Source organism: Leuciscus leuciscus (assembly GCF_965113295.1).
Source record: "Leuciscus leuciscus genome assembly, chromosome: 11".
Classification (NCBI taxonomy): Eukaryota; Metazoa; Chordata; class Actinopteri; order Cypriniformes; family Leuciscidae; genus Leuciscus; species Leuciscus leuciscus.
The window spans coordinates 17,006,041-17,023,546 of record NC_138735.1 but is presented as its reverse complement, the minus strand read 5'-3'; the positions used below and the strand labels follow the sequence as shown (position 1 = coordinate 17,023,546).

The 17,506-nt window shown below is 43.2% G+C and overlaps 1 protein-coding gene across 2 annotated transcripts; it reads right to left on the bottom strand.

Moving 5' to 3' along the window:
* Positions 1-2,074: 2,074 nt before the first annotated feature.
* Positions 2,075-16,558, bottom strand: gdap1 (ganglioside induced differentiation associated protein 1). 2 transcript variants are annotated; one of them, XM_082183768.1, is made up of 6 exons: positions 16,232-16,558; positions 8,619-8,811; positions 5,521-5,694; positions 5,340-5,434; positions 5,069-5,183; positions 2,075-2,712 (listed from the first exon to the last, which is right to left on the bottom strand). In XM_082183768.1, exons 1-6 carry the CDS (start codon positions 16,382-16,384, stop codon positions 2,363-2,365), a joined length of 1,080 nt encoding a protein of 359 aa, XP_082039894.1. In that variant the 5' UTR covers positions 16,385-16,558; the 3' UTR covers positions 2,075-2,362. The 2 variants fall into 2 exon arrangements, with proteins under 2 accessions (XP_082039894.1, XP_082039893.1); XM_082183767.1 differs by having other exon boundaries at positions 2,075-2,715; positions 16,232-16,556.
* Between the last annotated feature and the right edge of the window lie 948 nt (positions 16,559-17,506).

Genomic DNA, 17,506 nt, shown 5'->3' with positions numbered 1-17,506 from the left:
AAAATCATGCAGTTTACTATAGTGCTTATAGTGCACATTAATGCAGCTGCACCCACGCCGCTGGCAGCCAGAATTATGAAAAAGGGATGTCTGTATGCAAGCCAAGTGGTGGCAAGGTCAGTCAAATTACCTCAGTGTGATACTAATCACCCTTTGGGCTTGGTACATTTGCAAAACCGATTGGGCAGAATGTCAGTGCAGTGGTTTGGCCAAAAGACAAATTTCACAGTTTAGGTATGAAAGCTGTAACTTAAACAGCTTACATCATATTCTGAGAATAGCAGTGGAGAAGGCTGTTGAACGGTGAGTCTATGGTAAGAACATCAAGCATAAATTCATGTGCCAATGACAGACAACAGACAGAGCCACATGAAGCAATATTTCTAGGGGTCTTGCGAAGCACTCAGGAGTGTATATCATGCGTGTCCATGGAAACTGGATTCTCTGCCCACTCCTAGCATCTGTCTTTCTCCTGCACGACACTCGGGCCGCAAAGATGGACTGGCGAGAAAAAGCACCTTGGAAGTTTCCATCCACCCCACCCGTTTGGAGACCGGGATCTCTGCCACTCCACATTGAGCTGTGTGGGACGATATTTACCTTATACCCAAGGCCAAAATCCTCCCTTTCTCCTCCTCTGTTCTCTTTCGTCTTATTACAGTCTGTCTGATCAGAGTTTTCCTTCTTCAAGGGTAGGGCAAGCCTTGGCTCCTCCTTAAAGATAAGCAGGACAGATGTTTCAGACATTCCCGGCCAAGTTTAAGACGCTTCAATTGGTCATGGACTGTCTAGGGAATTGAGATGGCCAAATATTAACCATATTTTAGATTTATTTATAAAGCCATTAGGCCCTTGATTACAAGTTAATCAGTCTGAAGTGAATATAAATCGCACACTTGGTCAGTTCCATGAAAGTGAATCGTTGCCGTTTTCAAGGGATTTAAATATAACCTGGTTTACCCCTATAAATTCAACAGTTCTTCAACTTTATGGTTACTTAAAAGCAACTGTTGTGTGAGCAACACAATAGATCATACAGATTATGGTCAAACAAGTCAAGTGTGTTTTGACACTAAGGAAGTGGTGTTGAATTTCAATGTTTTCTTTTTGTTGAGATAAAACTAGTCTTAGAATAAATATACACTTAGAATGGGAAATAGTTCAAACAAGTGCACCACGTCAGCAAAAGGGCACGCACAAAGCCTGAAGCTTATAAAATACTCGCCAATACACTTTGTGTATTCATAGAAGAAGAGACTCTGCTTTTCCAGACTCATTTCTTTTATGGCAACCTAATGGGCCATATTGTAAATGTGAACTCTTTGTGAATCATCCAGATGTTTCTTACATCTGGCCAGAACACATTAATATGATGACATTTGCAATATTTATAAGACATAACCACACCCGACAGTGATTTGGATACCTGAATTAATGCAATGGGAAATCATGTCTTACATTTTAGAATATAAAGACTTCAGCAAATTAATGAAACACAGCAACTGGCAACTAAAGAGCAAGATGTCAAGTCCAATCAGTTGAGAAATAGGAATGGGTGAGTTGCATGATGATCAGTTGCTGAATGCAATATTTCTTTAACTTTATCTCAGGCAACTCAGTCAGAGGTCGCTATAAAATCCTCTTTACTGCTTAACAATAAAATGGCAACACTGCCACCTCATGGTGTTTGTGGTCCTACACAACATGGATCAATGGCACCAGACAGATATACTGTATATATATATATAAAAAGGGGACATAGGAGAGGAATACTTCTGTTTAGCTTCAACTTTGATGCAGTAGGCCCACTGATTTCAAACAAAACATTCTATAATTACTGTAAACCAGACACTTGCATAACTGAGAAATAGGCTTTATTATATTTGTCTTTCCTGTGCAGAGAAATTAGGTTTGCATATAGTATTGTAAATCCTTTGACTTATCAAGTGAAAAGCATGAATGAATGAAACTTGTGCAGAACAGTCACAAACTCTCATCCTAATAATACACATATTTTAGTATATGGATTTTACAAGCCTGATGCTTGGAAATCTGGGATTTATTTTTTTCTGTAATTGCGAGCAGACATTTACAAAGAAATTTTAGCATAAAGCTAAAGCTGGCCATGAAGGACTTACAGCAAGAATTGAAGCCATGTAAGTTAGTTTAATGAACATATCACAAAAAAAAAAAAAAAAAAAAGCTTTGTGTCAGTTTTCCAAACTGATTTGCTTCATATTATGGCAGAAAAGTGCTTCTTGTGCAACAATCATCAAACTGTTACAGTATATATGAGCCAATTGTGACAATAATTATACACAGGTCAAGACAGAACAATGTTGAATGAGTCCCAATAGATGTCTCAAGACACAGTAAGTCTCTTTTTAAAATAATTGAAAGCCAGGTAAGTGGCACCCCCAATCAACCCAATCAATAAAGTGGCACCAACAAAGGCTGGAGCCTTTTTCTTTGCCACCCTGAATGCGGTGGGCAGCACAGCGGATATGAGGATGTTATTGACTTGGCCAAGCACTCTGCGGAATGTCGGTCTGTTCAGGACACGCTCATAATATGTCTCCAGGTTGACCCGAATCCCATTTCCCCAGTACCGACGGGACAGGCCCAGGAACTTGAGGCGATGAAGGGTGACGGCGAGGGAAACGTCCGCAATGCTGAAGAACTCGCCACAGAGCCAAGCCTGCTGACTGCCCTCTTCTAGAGAGAGACGAGAAGTTTAAAAAGCTAAAAGAAATAAAGTCGGCATAAAATGGAAATTCACTAGTCATCTATTCTCTGATGGGGATACTGATTGGTGATACTTCTCCAATAATGTAGGATACGTTTACATGACAACGATGTGCTAAAAACGAAAATAATATATATATTTTTTCTCCCAGCCAGATTGTTTGTTTAGAAAATAATTAATTAATTTCTTGCGAAGACAGAACTGCTTGGAAATTTGTTGGAGGAGTTGGATGTGTTACTCTCATCCTTCCCTGAGGATGGTACACCTCTGGTAGTTCTTGAAGACTTCAACATCCACCTAGAAAAACCTCAGACTCTGCTTGCCTCATTTGACCTCAAGCGAGTATCTACTCAAAAATCAGGTAACCAATTGGACCGTATTTAAACAGGCTTTTATCACTTCCTCCTCACTCTTAACCTCAACCTCGCTCAGGACACAACACACACTCCTCCACAGGTCACCATTCGGCGTAACCTACGCTTACTCTCACCCTCCCGCCTGTCCTCTTTGGCCTCATCCACACTTCCTCCCCCTAATCAGTCCTCATCACTCATAACTAGATACTAACAGTGCAACTGATACTCTTTTCTCCACTCTAACATCCTGCTTTGACAACTTCTGCCCCCTTTCATCCAGGCCAGCCTGTGCCAACCCCTCTGCCCCCCTTGGTTTGTATCAATCCCTCCTCTCTTGCTTCTCTGCTAATGTCACTACTGCTAAAATGACTTACTACCACAACAAAATGAACAATTCTTCTGATTCTCGCATGCTTTTCAATACCTTCTCCTCTCTTCTTAACCCTCCTCCTCCCCCCCTCTTTCATCAACCCTAACAGCTGACGACTTTGCCACATTCTTTTCCACACCACAATTTGACACACACACATATCTTACACACACACACTCTCTCCCCTCCTTCTCTCCGCTATCAGAGGCAGAAGTCTCCAAACTCCTTTCTAATCACCCTACTACCTGTCCGCTTGATCCTATCCCCACTCACCTCCTTCAAGCCATTTCTTTTTCAGTTGTACCCGCACTCACTCATATCATCAACACCTCTCTTCACACTGGTACCTTTCCCACAGAATTTAAGCAGGCTCGGGTAACCTCTCAGGTAGGTCCGTCAGGGTGTTGTGGAGGGTTGAAGTGTCTAGGTCACAACATCTAGCCACGGGGGTGCCTCAGGGCTCAGTGCTTGGACCACTTCTCTTATCCATCTACATGTGTTACTAGGATTGGTCAATCAGAAACATAGCTTTTCCTATCACTGCTATGCTGAGTACACACCTCTCATTCCAACCAGATGATCTGACAGTAGCTGCTCCCATCTCAGCCTGCCTGACAGACATTTCTTGCAGGATGAAGGACCACCACCTTCAACTAAACTTTGCTTGTGGTCCCGGCCAACCCAACACTCCATCACAACTTCTCCATTCAGCTGGGTTCGTCAACAATAACTCCATCTAGGACAGCCAGGAACCTTGGAGTTGTGATTGATGAATAGCTGAATTTCACAGACCACATTGCTAGAACTGCCCGGTCCTGCAGATTTGCCTTATACAACATTAGGATGACCAGACCCTTCCTAGAAGGCTACACATCTCCTTGTCCAAGCTCTTGTTCTATCCAGACTGGACTATTGTAATGCTCTCTTCGCAGGCCTTCCAGAGTGTACTGTCAAACCTCTGCAATTGATCCAGAATGCTGCTGCAAGAGTAGTCTTCAACGAGTCGAAGAGAGCGCACGTCACACCTCTCCTCAAAAACTTGCACTGGTTGCCAAAATCTAATTCTCTCGCATCAAATTCAAGGCACTGATGCTTGCCTACAGAACAACCACTGGCTCTGCACCCCTATTCCCAAACTCATTACTCCAAACCAACGTGCCATCCAGAAGCTTGCGCTCTGCAAGTGAATGGCACCTTGTGGTTCCCTGTTGGTGGATGACCTGCCTAACTCAACCCGAGCTGCTGAGTCTTTACCCATTTTCAAGAACCTGCTGAAGAAGCATCTTTTTCAGGCAACACTTGACCCATTAATACTGACACTTACTATATCTATTTATAAAAAATAAATAAAAAACTTGCTATGTATACTGTGCAAGACTAACTGTGACTGGTCTCAGCACTAGCATATTGCTGCCCTGTTGCTACTTTGATTGCTTCTATTGCTCTCCTTATTTGTAAGTCGCTTTGGACAAATGCATCTGCTAAATGATTCAATGTAAATGTAAATGTTAATTTAATTTTGAATAAAACCAGTTCATTTATTATGTCCCCACATCAAAACATTTTTACAATGTGTTTAACAGAAGATTCTCCTACCTGGTGTCTCCTCAATCCTCCTCTGCAGCTCCGTCTCCACTTGATCCAGAACACTCTCTAGTTCATCCAGGAGTTTCTTCAGGTATTTCATGTTATCATGGTCAAACAATTTACTCTAGAGAGATTCACATAAATAGTATTTTATGACACTCAGCAATCACTTTCTTGGCATCGTAAGCAAGATTGTAGTCAAAATTAATTGCACATACTCAGCAGAATAAAAACAGAGAGGGTAATCATATGAAAAATTGAACACTGCATGTTTACTTACCTTCAGGCGCCTCTGTTTTGCAATATAAGCGTCTTTAAGATCAGGATTCTCTGCTGCTAGTTTCTTAAGCTCAGATTCTGTGTTTCCAATCTGTGCTATAAGACAGAAATCACAGTTAATTCACAGTATACCCAAAAACTGTATGTTCATATGAAGTTATTACGCTGCGTCCCCGTCTTACTGCGAATGTGAGTGGTGGCATAAGCTGGAATGTGGGAGTCTACGGTGATCTCTGGGTGGAGGATGCAGCCATGGGTGTACGCATCCATCTGCAGGGAGTCCAGCAGTTCTCTGTAATGCTGTACTCGATGATAATACGTGCTTCCCTCTTCTGGGATGAGCTTTGGTGTGTGCTCTGATTCAGAGAACAAACAACATACAGTACATTATCCAAATAAATGACAAAAAAATGTTGCTGCAATCTACATGACCTGCTATCCTCAATGGAAAATATCTTATTTTGACTTACCCTCCAATGCCTCTCATGTTATCCAAAATTCTGCCCTGGCATGCTGAACTTAACAAGGTGCATGCAAACATAAATGGAACCAAATGAAAAGAAGACTAGGGTGACCACCTGGTTATTGCTCTGTTGCAGAACAGTAGATGTGATTTTGCAGGGCAATGCAAAACACGTGTGTGAGAGATACATTTACTACTATTATACTATGTAAATATTGATTTACATTAGTTGGAAAGCCTATTTGCCATCACATTGGATGATAACGTTTTAAATCGTCAATAAGCTTTGTTAATTGTGACTCTGTGACTGGCATTCTATTTGCTCAAGTTCAAGTAATAAATATATAATTTACTCTGGAACTATTCAGTCTACAACCGGTAAATATAATGAACTGAATAACAGGCTAGTATAGATAAAAAAAAACACATATTATATTAAAATACATTTTCTTAAGTAGCAACTACTTTATTTTCCTTTATTAGACTATGTAAATAATAAATGGAGTTTTTACCGGATTCAGTGCATCTTGAACTTGAATGTTTTTGTTGCCCTGGCTGGTGTAGTTAGATTTAATTACTTTTGATGAGGTCCACATGGTTCCTTTGCTTCATCAACAAAGTCGTCATTAGCAGAAAAATCCCTACCAATGAATGCGTTGGTTGGTTATTTTACCGCTCTAGCTACAACATGATGGCTGCACAAAAGCCAATCACTTTTTTTTGTATTATATTTCTTATTGTGGTTTTGTAATTTTAGGGAAGAAATAAAATAACACAGGCATAATTGAAATGCGGGACACTGACTACGTCTTGACTCGTGGGATGAGGGGACAAAGCTCCCAATTTCGGGACTGTTCTGCAAAATGCGGGACAGGTGCTCACCCTTAAGACGACAAATGCACTGAACACAGCAAAAGCAGCTCAAGCATAAAACAAACATAAACACACAGTAGCAAAAAATGACAGATATTAACACATGGTAAATCAGCTGTTCATTTGTTTATTCATTCATTTATTGAACCCTCTGACGCATGAATTAAATCACTAAGAAAAAAAACGCAATGTTTCTTTTTACTTTAAAACAACAGCAGAAACATTTCCAACAGTTTTTGATTTAATTTAAAATATACACTACTGGTCAAATGTTTGGAATCATTAAGATTCTCTTATCTCTTATGCTCTTGTACTTAAAAATTTAAATTGATTGTACTTAAAAAAATGAAGGTCTCTTATGCTCACCAAGGTTGCATTTCTTTGATCAAAATACAGTAAAACAGTAATAATGTGGGATATTCAAATAATGTTTTCTATTTTGAATATTTAAAAATTTAATTTATTCTTGCAAGGAATTTATTTCTTAAGGATCACGTGACACTGAAGACTGGAGTAATGGCTGTTGAGAATTCACCTTTCACATCACAGGAATAAATTCCATTAAAAAAAATATTCAAATAGAAAACAGTTATTTAAATAATTAGGGGTGTTACAATATATTGCAATACAAAAAAAGCATAATAAAAATTACTGTGAGAGAAAAAATTCAAGTTTTCAGAGTTTTAGTGTCAGTACTACATTAAACGACTATGTTGAATATAATGTATAATAATGCAATAGGTGAATATTTGTGGGTCCTGTGATAATGCCAAATGTCTTATGTTACCAGTAAAAAGTGGCCTACGTTATTTTAAATATATCTAGTCAGTAACAGAGTGCTAGCATATTCGTCTAAAATAATTCTGTATATTCAGCTTCAGAATAATATTTATTCTGGTGTTACCATTGTCCTGTGCATTGGGTTATCAGCACCAAGTCCAAGCCTATTCATTTACACCCACAATTAAATATCAAATTTAGCATTTTAATCAACAATAAATATTTTGTTAACTTTTTATCATATGTCTTCATAGGAGTATCGCAATAATATCGTATCGTGAGTTCAGTTTCGTGATATGTATCGAATCGTGAAATTAGGGTATCTTTACACCCCTATAATCTTTCACAATTATTACAGTTTTTATTGTATTTTTTATCAAAGAAATACAGCCCTGTTTCAAAAACTTTTGCACGTTTTTCCCCCAAATTTTTGACCAGTAGTGTAGATATAATTTATTTTTTAATATTACTAATAATTAAATAAGTAATATTAAAAAAAGAATTATATAAATTGCATATATACCAATGGGATATATTCCAGAGGTACTTATAAAAGGGACAGACATATAGAACTATTAGTATTATCATTATTAGGATGTGACATCACACCCTGGATGATTACAATAATTTTACATCAGAGGGTTAATCAACATGATATGCCCTTTAGTACTCTTGTATTTATGGCATTTACACTTTAATTCATGCATTCTGGAATGTAAATACTGTTTTGCACACAACATTAAAGGTACAATATGTAAGAATTTTGCATTAAAATATCCCAAAATCTCAAGGCCAGTGTTATATATTTTTTTAAGTTGATTACTTACAATATCCCAAATGTCTCCAACTATTTTTAAATCGGGAAAGTATTATTGCTTTAGATTTGTGTTTAGTTTATTGACATTGTTTATCACGTCTGGTGTTTATGGCCATGTAAATAAACATAGCATGTGTTATACATAAAGATTAATCAGTATTTTGGCAAATGATGTGGGTATGTTCGAATGTACTTTTACAACAATTGTTTAGAACACTATGAATTCAACAAATACAGTAACATCTATGATAACCAATTTAGTATTAAACCTATACTTTTCTTGCGGTTAATTCATTTTAATGAAATAAAAGTGTGATGAGGTTTAAGTCCTAATCCTAAGCGTTTACCATCACAGAAGTTCTGCTCCAAATAGTCCATGATTTGTGTGGGGTCACAGATGACACTGTCATTGTGAACCAGCACAGGAACCTCACCAGTGGGGTTCAGATGCATAAACCAGGGCTCATTGTGTTCACTCAGAGGCAGACTCACATCATACTCCTCACACTGAAGACCTTTCTCAGCTATTGCCAGTCTCACCTATGACAGAAACATTATGTTCATTTTTTGGGCCGTTTCTTTAGAATTTTATACCATAGAAAGACTGAAACATCAGTTATTTTGCACTCCAACTCTCATTTTGTTGAAGAAAACAACAGCAGTCCAGCAAACAAAAAATATGTTATAAGAACGTTTTCCTAAAGTTTTGAAAACGTTATGTTCTCTTACTAGAGGTCTCTCGTACTGCGTAAGATATCTTACGCTAGGGGAAAATCCTTTTCCGCGAGATATTGAAGCCAAAAATTATCCTTAATTTTGTAATAATGCAAAACGCGTTGCAGCAGCAATGCAGACATAGGCGAGACAGCTCGCGCGCCTATTGGCTGCTCTGCGGCAACTGCAGCAGCCTATCGAGCGAGGCCTGGCGTGACGTCAGACCCAATCAGGGCACTTCGCGCCCGCTGCGTCACGTCCCGCCGAAATGGGCGTGGTCTAGGCCTATAAATATCGCTCGCAGGCAGCGATCTGATTTTTCATCCTTCAAGCGAAGCACACGCATCGCTGGAGCTGGATAAGAAGCCGCGCCGTCTGAAAGAGAGCACCTTCAGCGGGACGAGTCACTGAAGTCGCTGGCCGCGCCGCCTTCCTTGCCTTCCTGCTGCGCTTTCCGGCATTATATCCTTTCTCTGCTACTGTGTTTATGTATGTGTGTGTGCTCGCCGCAGCGACACACACTCCCATTGCACTAAAAGAGCTGGCCGTCTTTTTCAAGACGCCCCTTTTCCTGATCACGCAGCTCTCGCACTCGCTGACGGCGACTGCCCTCACTGCGAGTTAGGTACTGCCTATGGTGACTCTGAGGACTCACCTGGCATCCTTCTCCGAGACTGCTCCTCCGCCCCCCCCCCCAACCCGCAAAGCTTGCCGGTTCGCCCGCTTGCCTTGCCTGCTTGGGGGACGATACCTGTTCTCCCTCTGTTCGAGCCGCGCACACCGCGCCGCTCACAGAGGATGTCAGGAGCGGGCGGTCACGGGGCTAGCTTTCTCTCTCCCTCTGTTCAAGCCGCGCAAACTGCGCCGCTCACAAGGGAGGCTGGAAGCGGACGGTCGGGGTTAGTTTTTCTTTACTTTATAAGAAAGCTACCCTGCCTTCTGCGCCCCATTCATGCGTCACTCACCGGCGAAAGGAGAAAGATGTGTTTTTTAGTCCCTCCGAGGATGGACTGACCTTCAATTTCTCATACATATTCCCAGTTCCCTGATCATGCGACTGGAAATATCAATATTGCAGCAGGCGAGCCTGTTTTAATACAAGCGCGCCTGCAAGCATACGCCGAAGAAAGCATGTGACGCTCTTATATGCTCGTGCATCCGAAAATCTTTGTGTTCCCCCCTGTGGCTCAGTGGCGGAATCATTGGTTTTTCTCACGAGAGACCGGAGTTCGAATCCCGGTCTAGCGGCAGTTAAAATTATGCCGCCAATGCTTCGCTCTGTCAGTTCCCTGAAAAGCGACTGCAGACGTGCATTTTGCAGCCAACGAGCGCGTTGCACAACCCGCTCGCCTGCACCCAAACACCGTTTCTATGGTTTCCGTGCGTCACTGGCGAAAGGAGAAAAGAGCGTTTTCTGGTCCCCCCGCGGACGGACCGACCTCCTCTTTCTCGTACATTTCTCATTCCCCTCTGAAGTTCGGGCGACTGGAAATGTCTGTATTGCAGTGAGCAAGCCTGTTGTAATACACGCATGCCTGCAAACAAACGCCAGCACGTTGACGCTCTCTTATAATACTCGCGCTAACTGAGTTACAATGTGTCTCCCCCTGTGGCCCAGTGGCAGACTCTCAGGTTTTTGCACGCGAGAGACCCGCGTTCGATCCCCGGGTCTACCGGCAGATAAAATTATGCCGTCAATGCTCGCTCTGTCAGTTCCCTGAAAAGGCGACTGCAGATGTGTATTTTGCAGCCAACGAGCGCGTTGTACAACCCGCTCGCCTGCACCCAAACACCGTTTCTATGGTGTTCCGTGCGTCACTGGCGTAAGGAAAAAAGGGAGTTTTTCTGGTCCCGCTGCGGACGGACCAACCTCCTTTTTCCTATACATTTCCCATTCCCCTCTGGAATTCAGGCGACTGGAAATGTCAATATTGCAGTGAACAAGCCTGTTGTAATGCACGCAGGCCTGCAATAAACGCCAGCATGTTGACGCTCTCTGTTTCTATGGCAACTTCTCGCTCGTTCAGTTCCAGTAAATGTGACTGTTCCAGTGTATCCTGCAGTAAACAAGTCGGTTCTGTCACCCGCTTGCCTGCACACAAACGCCGTTTTTACGGCTACCCAGATAAATCCCATAAGTGTGAATTTTTTCTGGTGTCCCGGCCACGGCCGATGGTGCTTTATGTGTAAGAAGAATGCCCACTGCCCAGTGCCCATCTCTACACACAAGCACAGCCCGTCACACAGGGCTCGCGCACATGAATCGGCTCAGACCGATTGCGCTTCAAACATGGTGAATGTGCCCACTAACACCACGTTATGCATGTCTCACGGTTTCTGTAAAAACGAAACCAACGTGCACTCGCTTCACGCAAGCGAACGATGCTTTCGGTGTGATAAATGTGCCCGCTGTCCCGCGCCCACATCCACACATAGACATGACAGTTCCCACGGGAACCGCCCAGCCCTCCCCCTCGCGGTTAACCACCGCAGAGGAGTCGAGCGCGGGCAATCTGCCCGCTGTCATCAGCGCGCCCCATGCCTCAAATGTCACGAGCGACACGCTTGTGTTACAGCACACCGAAGCTTCTCCATCGCTGAGCGAGCGGAGCGCGCTTCGTATTCGACCCCTAGCTATCCATGCAGACGCATGGGCAAAGCTACCCGGGGTTTCGAAGTGGGTGCTGAACATTATAGAAAGAGGCTATTCGCTGCAGTTTCGCCGACGCCCTCGCCGCTATGTGGCGCGCGTCGAGACCACGGTAAAAACAGAAGTAGCACATCTACTTCGAGCCGAAGTGACGAAACTATTGAGCAAAGGGGCCATAGAACCTCTCTCTCAAGATCAGAGCGAGGGAGGGCTATACAGCAGATACTTCCTGGTACCGAAAAAAGACGGGGGTCTCAGACCCATACTAGATCTAAGGCAACTGAACAAAGTGCTTGTGAAGCGACAGTTCAGGATGCTCACGACCAGGCAAATCCTTGTGCAGATTCGCCAAGGAGATTGGTTTGTGTCAATAGATCTGAAAGACGCGTATTTTCAAATACAGATAGCGTCACGTCTCAGGCGATATTTGAGATTCGCCTTCAAGGGCCAGGCATATCAGTACACAGTCCTGCCGTTCGGTTTGTCCCTAGCACCCCGTACATTTACGAAGTGCATGGATGCGGCGCTCGCACCCCTCAGAATGAGAGGCATGCGAGTGCTGAACTATTTGGACGATTGGCTGATTCTAGCGCAATCTCGCGCAGTGCTCATAGAACACACGACCATTTTACTCGATCACCTCGAGGATTTGGGTCTGAGTGTCAATTGGGCGAAGAGCTCCCTGTCACCCAGTCAGAAAATATCTTTCCTGGGCACAGAACTGGACTCACTATCCATGATAGCGCGACTATCACAACAGCGCGCGGTAGACATTCGACGCACAGCGAACTCTTTTCGCTGCGGCGCGTCTGTCCCGCTCAAGAGATTTCAGAAGATGCTAGGTCTCATGGCCTCAGCATCGTCAGTGCTCCAGCTGGGTCTGCTCCGCATGCGCCCGCTGCAGTTTTGGCTGAAAGCGCGAGTCCCGCGCGAAGCGTGGGCACCCAGTTTGCTTCGCCTCAGGGTCAATCAGAAATGCGTTACAGCTCTGAAACCCTGGAAAGCGAACGACTGGTACCAATCAGGTGTAAGCCTGGGGACTTCCTCGAGGGTGAAAGTGGTGTCCACGGACGCGTCCACCTCGGGATGGGGAGCGCTGCTCGAGGGCAGACCGTTCTTCGGCCAGTGGTCAGAACGGGAGAAGCTCCTGCACATAAACTGCCTCGAAATGCTGGCAGTAGACAACGCGCTGACGCGTTTTTTGTCCCCAAATAAGAGGTCACCACGTCTTGGTCCGTTCGGACAACATGTCTGTGGTGTCCTACATAAATCGCCAGGGCGGCATCAGATCCGAGAAACTGTACAGGCTGGCAGAACGCCTCCCGGTATGGGCTCAGTGCAACCTGCGCTCGCTCAGAGCAGCGCACGTGCCAGGGATCATGAATATAGGACCAGACAGACTGTCCAGGAACAATGTTCCGGCAGGCGAATGGTCTCTACACCCACAGACAGTCCAACTGCTGTGGAAGAAATTCGGCAGAGCGGAAGTGGACCTGTTTGCGTCTCAAGAAAACGCTCACTGTCAAGAATTTTTCTCCAAGAGCAGGAGCGCGCTGGCCCATGTGTGGCCCCGCCGCCCGCTCTATGCTTTTCCCCCCGTCTCTCTCCTGCCTCAGGTGATAGAACGGATCAGGGAAGAAGGATGCTCAGTACTGCTGGTAGCACCGTTCTGGAAAAACCAACCTTGGTTCCCAGCCGTGATGCAGTTAGCAAGTACTGCCCCGTGGCCAGTACCAGTGAGGAGAGATCTCCTCTCACAGGCCCGCGGCTCGATCTGGCATCCTCACCCGGAACTATGGTCCCTTCATGTCTGGGCCATCAACGGGTACATGTTGGACTCCCTAAAGGAGTATTAAACACGATCACGCAGGCTAGAGCTCCGTCTACAAGACGACTCTATTCTTCGAAATGGTCAGTGTTTTCGGGCTGGTGCACAGCCCGTGGTGTGTCACCCACAAACTGTGATGTGACGGAGGTGCTTTCCTTCCTACAAGAGCTGTTGGATGGGGGCAGGGCCCCCTCCACGCTCAAAGTTTATGTGGCGGCTATAGCAGCGTTCTCAGAAACAACGCTTGGTCAGTCAATAGGAAGGAACGATTTAGTCATCCGCTTCCTTAGAGGAGCTAAGAGACTGAATCCTCCCAGACCTCCCTCAGTCCCCGTATGGGACCTTTCTACGGTTCTGGAAGCCATGAAAGGTGCGCCATTTGAGCCTTTACAGTCAATCGATTTGAAACACCTGTCTTTCAAAACAGTGTTTTTGCTGGCTCTCGCTTCAGTGAAGCGCATAGGGGATCTGCACGCGCTCTCTGTGAGCGCGGCGTGCATGGAGTTTGGGCCCAATGACTCAAAAGTTATACTCAAACCTAAGCACGGTTATGTTCCAAAATCCCTCAACACACCGTTTAGGGCGCAGATTATCTCTCTGTCAGCCCTACCGGTCCCTGATGAGGAAAGAGACGCGAGCCTCCTTTGCCCAGTCAGGGCATTACGAGCTTATGTGTCTCGCTCGTCTGTTTTCAGACAGACGGAACAGCTCTTTGTTTCGTTTAGCGGACGTTCTAAGGGACTAGCCGCGTCGAAACAGAGCCTATCCAGATGGATAGTTGATGCTATAGCGCTGGCATACGCCTCCAAGGGCATGCAGTGCCCTTTGGGTGTCAGAGCGCATTCCACGAGAGGCATGGCCTCTTCGTGGGCCTGGTCAAGTGGGATTGCCTTGCAAGATATTTGTATGGCGGCAGGCTGGGCCTCCCCGTCTACATTTATAAGGTTTTATAACCTAGAGGTTCCCGCCCTGCAGGCCAGGCTGCTGTCGGTCTAAACTACCAGTATTATCTGACCTGATGCGTTCAGCTCAGAATGCTGCGTTTGCTGAGCACAGCTCAATGTTCGACAGTTTAAAGCTGGGCAAACTGTGTAAGACCCACATTTTTCCCCATCAGTTCAGGCCGTACCCCGCCCTGTCTGTATGATGAAATTCGCGTCCCATCGACGCTACTTTATGTGGAAAAGTGAGGCTGCACCCCTCCTTCTTCCCGGACTCTCTGTGAGTTCACTGAGTGATTGTGCACTATATGTACCCCGGGCTTTCGGCGTTTTACATTGGGTCCCCTAGCGTAAGATATCTTACGCAGTACGAGAGACCTCTTGTAAGAGAACGTACTCGGTTACTAACGTAACCTCGGTTCTCTCTAGAAGAGGGAACGAGTACTGCGTATCTTGCCGTGCATGCACACGCTCTGGTTGCTTCGATGATGAAAAACCAGATAATAGCTGCCTGCGAGCGATATTTATAGGCCTAGACCACGCCCATTTCGGCGGGACGTGACGCAGCGGGCGCGAAGTGCCCTGATTGGGTCTGACGTCACGCCAGGCCTCGCTCGATAGGCTGCTGCAGTTGCCGCAGAGCAGCCAATAGGCGCGCGAGCTGTCTCGCCTATGTCTGCATTGCTGCTGCAACGCGTTTTGCATTATTACAAAATTAAGGATAATTTTTGGCTTCAATATCTCGCGGAAAAGGATTTTCCCCTAGCGTAAGATATCTTACGCAGTACTCGTTCCCTCTTCTAGAGAGAACCGAGGTTACGTTAGTAACCGAGTACGTTCTCTGAATATTCAAAATGTCCATTATGGTTATTTGAGCGTTAAGGAAACATTTCATTTGATAATTTAGCAAACATTGTAGGAACGTTACTTTTGAATGTAATGTTCATTCTGAAACAAGCAGTAACATTTTTAAAAATGTTAGATGAACCGCCAACTAAAACGTTAAAAAAAAAAAAAAAAAAAAAACTTCTATGAATGAAATTTAAATAATGTTTTTGTGCCAACCTTTTGAGAACATTATTAAAGACCAGATAACATTGAATTAATGTTCTACCAGCGTTGCTGGAACAATGTTTGTTCATAACTTTAGGAGACCCAGTGGGCAACTGATTGAAAAGACATCAAATTGATGTCAAAATCAACATAAAAAAGGGTGAAATATGCAAATCATATTGATGTCAAAACCAAACCAATGACATTGATTTGATGTAAACTGAATGTCAAACATATTGACCTGCATATACACCAACTAATTTCAATGTGGGTTTTAACTTTCTCTTTTCACCTAATTACCACTGGAAGACATTGCCTTTCAAACTGACCTTATGATATGCAGTATCTTGATCAAGTCTTGACTAACTTTTGACGTCAAATTGATATCAAGGTGCCCTCTGGGGAACCTTGCCAGAACGTTAACCAAGGTTCTGAGATAGTTGTGTAATATATAATTTAGGCGTAAAATATCTATCTATCTATCAATCAGTATTACATTAATATATTATCTATCAGTAATTATTACAGTAATTCGACACAGCCTTCACACTTGCATTACCATGCATCATTAATAATGTATAATTTATGAATAATTAACATGCAATTGTCAGTCAGCAATTGTTTAATTGAGACAGCCATATGAATAGAGGAATAATCCAAACAATGTCAGATCTTTAAAAGTATGTGAATATCACAATCAAAACAACAGACTGCATCCACCCTGATGCTCTTGAGCGGTCTACGCCAGTAATGTTGAATTATGGGATCGCTTACCTTCTGAGAACTGAATGACTGAGTCCAGTGGTACAATATCAGTTTGGACTCTTTGTTTTTTGTGCTCTCGACAACCTCACCGCTGTCCTGTGCATCCTTCTTAATAAGGATTTCCTTCTCATCCTGAGATTCGCCGATGTTTTCCAGCGCCATTTTATCAGTCGATGGCTGTGTCTCAAAACCTAGTTGACTACGACGGTATATGTTTATGCATCCTACGCGCGCGCATCATTTTTGAGCATATTACGCGCTTGCAGCGCCATCACAGGCGCGTACCCGCGTATTCTATCGCGCCTTGAGCCTGCTAGCGAGAGATGATGCCCACAAATGCTGTCTAGGGAGGCAACTCACTAGGTTTTAAGACACAGTCTGTTGAACAGCGCAGCCTCAAGTGGTGGTACCCAACTTCTTAAAGGACACACATCCACATTCATACCCCCCCCCCCCCCCCCCCAAAAAAAAACATAGCCTATATAGCCAAAAGGCTGTTTAAAAAATAGTAATAATTTTTTTTCAATTTAAATCAAATAAAAAGCAAATTATTGCATTTAATGCTCTCAAATAAAATTAGTCAACTGCTTTATTTAACAGTAAATATTTATAATAGGCTAGGCCTATATTAATTTTCATCATGGTTGAAGTATAAATCAGAGGCGCACATTTTAAATGAACCAGCAGATGTCTCTGTAGACTGTGCTTCTCTATCAAAATACATTACATTATTACAAAACTGATGAGAATTTTGACATTTTATTCTGATAATTTATGATATGCAGTTTAATAGGCTAGAAATGTCATCTGTTTCATACAATAAAAAGAGACTTTCCCATGTTTTATAATACATATTTTTTTGTAGATAAATTACACCTATTATGTTAAGGCTACATTGAAAATATTCATCCATCCAAATCGCAGAGATTTTACATAAAGGAATGGCATCCAATATAATCATATTAACCCAGTTGTTGAAAGTAGGTATATAGACAGACATCTCTACATGAAAAAGAAAAAAAAGGAAAGAAAAGTAAAAAAATTAATAACGAGAATGTTGTTCAGTTCACCTTTAAGTAATAAAACATGTATCAACCCTAAAAAAAAATTGTCACATATTTACACTGCTTCATATTCACTGCATATTTTTATTTTTTTACATATATTATAGGCTATATTAAGTATGTGATTCTTTTTGTGATTCCAGACATTTCAAGAACTTTATGTTTGTTATTGAAAACAGCAGTAGTTGAGGAGACAAATTAAAATGAGATCAAAATATTT

Bases quoted from the DNA above. Each gene is read 5' to 3' on its own strand.
- gdap1 (XM_082183767.1), bottom strand. From the start codon at position 16,384: ATGGCGCTGGAAAACATCGGCGAATCTCAGGATGAGAAGGAAATCCTT. The intron at 8,812-16,231 runs GTAAGCGATCCC...TTTCTGTCATAG, and splicing joins AGTCATTCAGTTCTCAGAAG to GTGAGACTGGCAATAGCTGA. The intron at 5,184-5,339 runs GTAAGTAAACAT...GAATCTCTCTAG, and splicing joins CAAAACAGAGGCGCCTGAAG to AGTAAATTGTTTGACCATGA.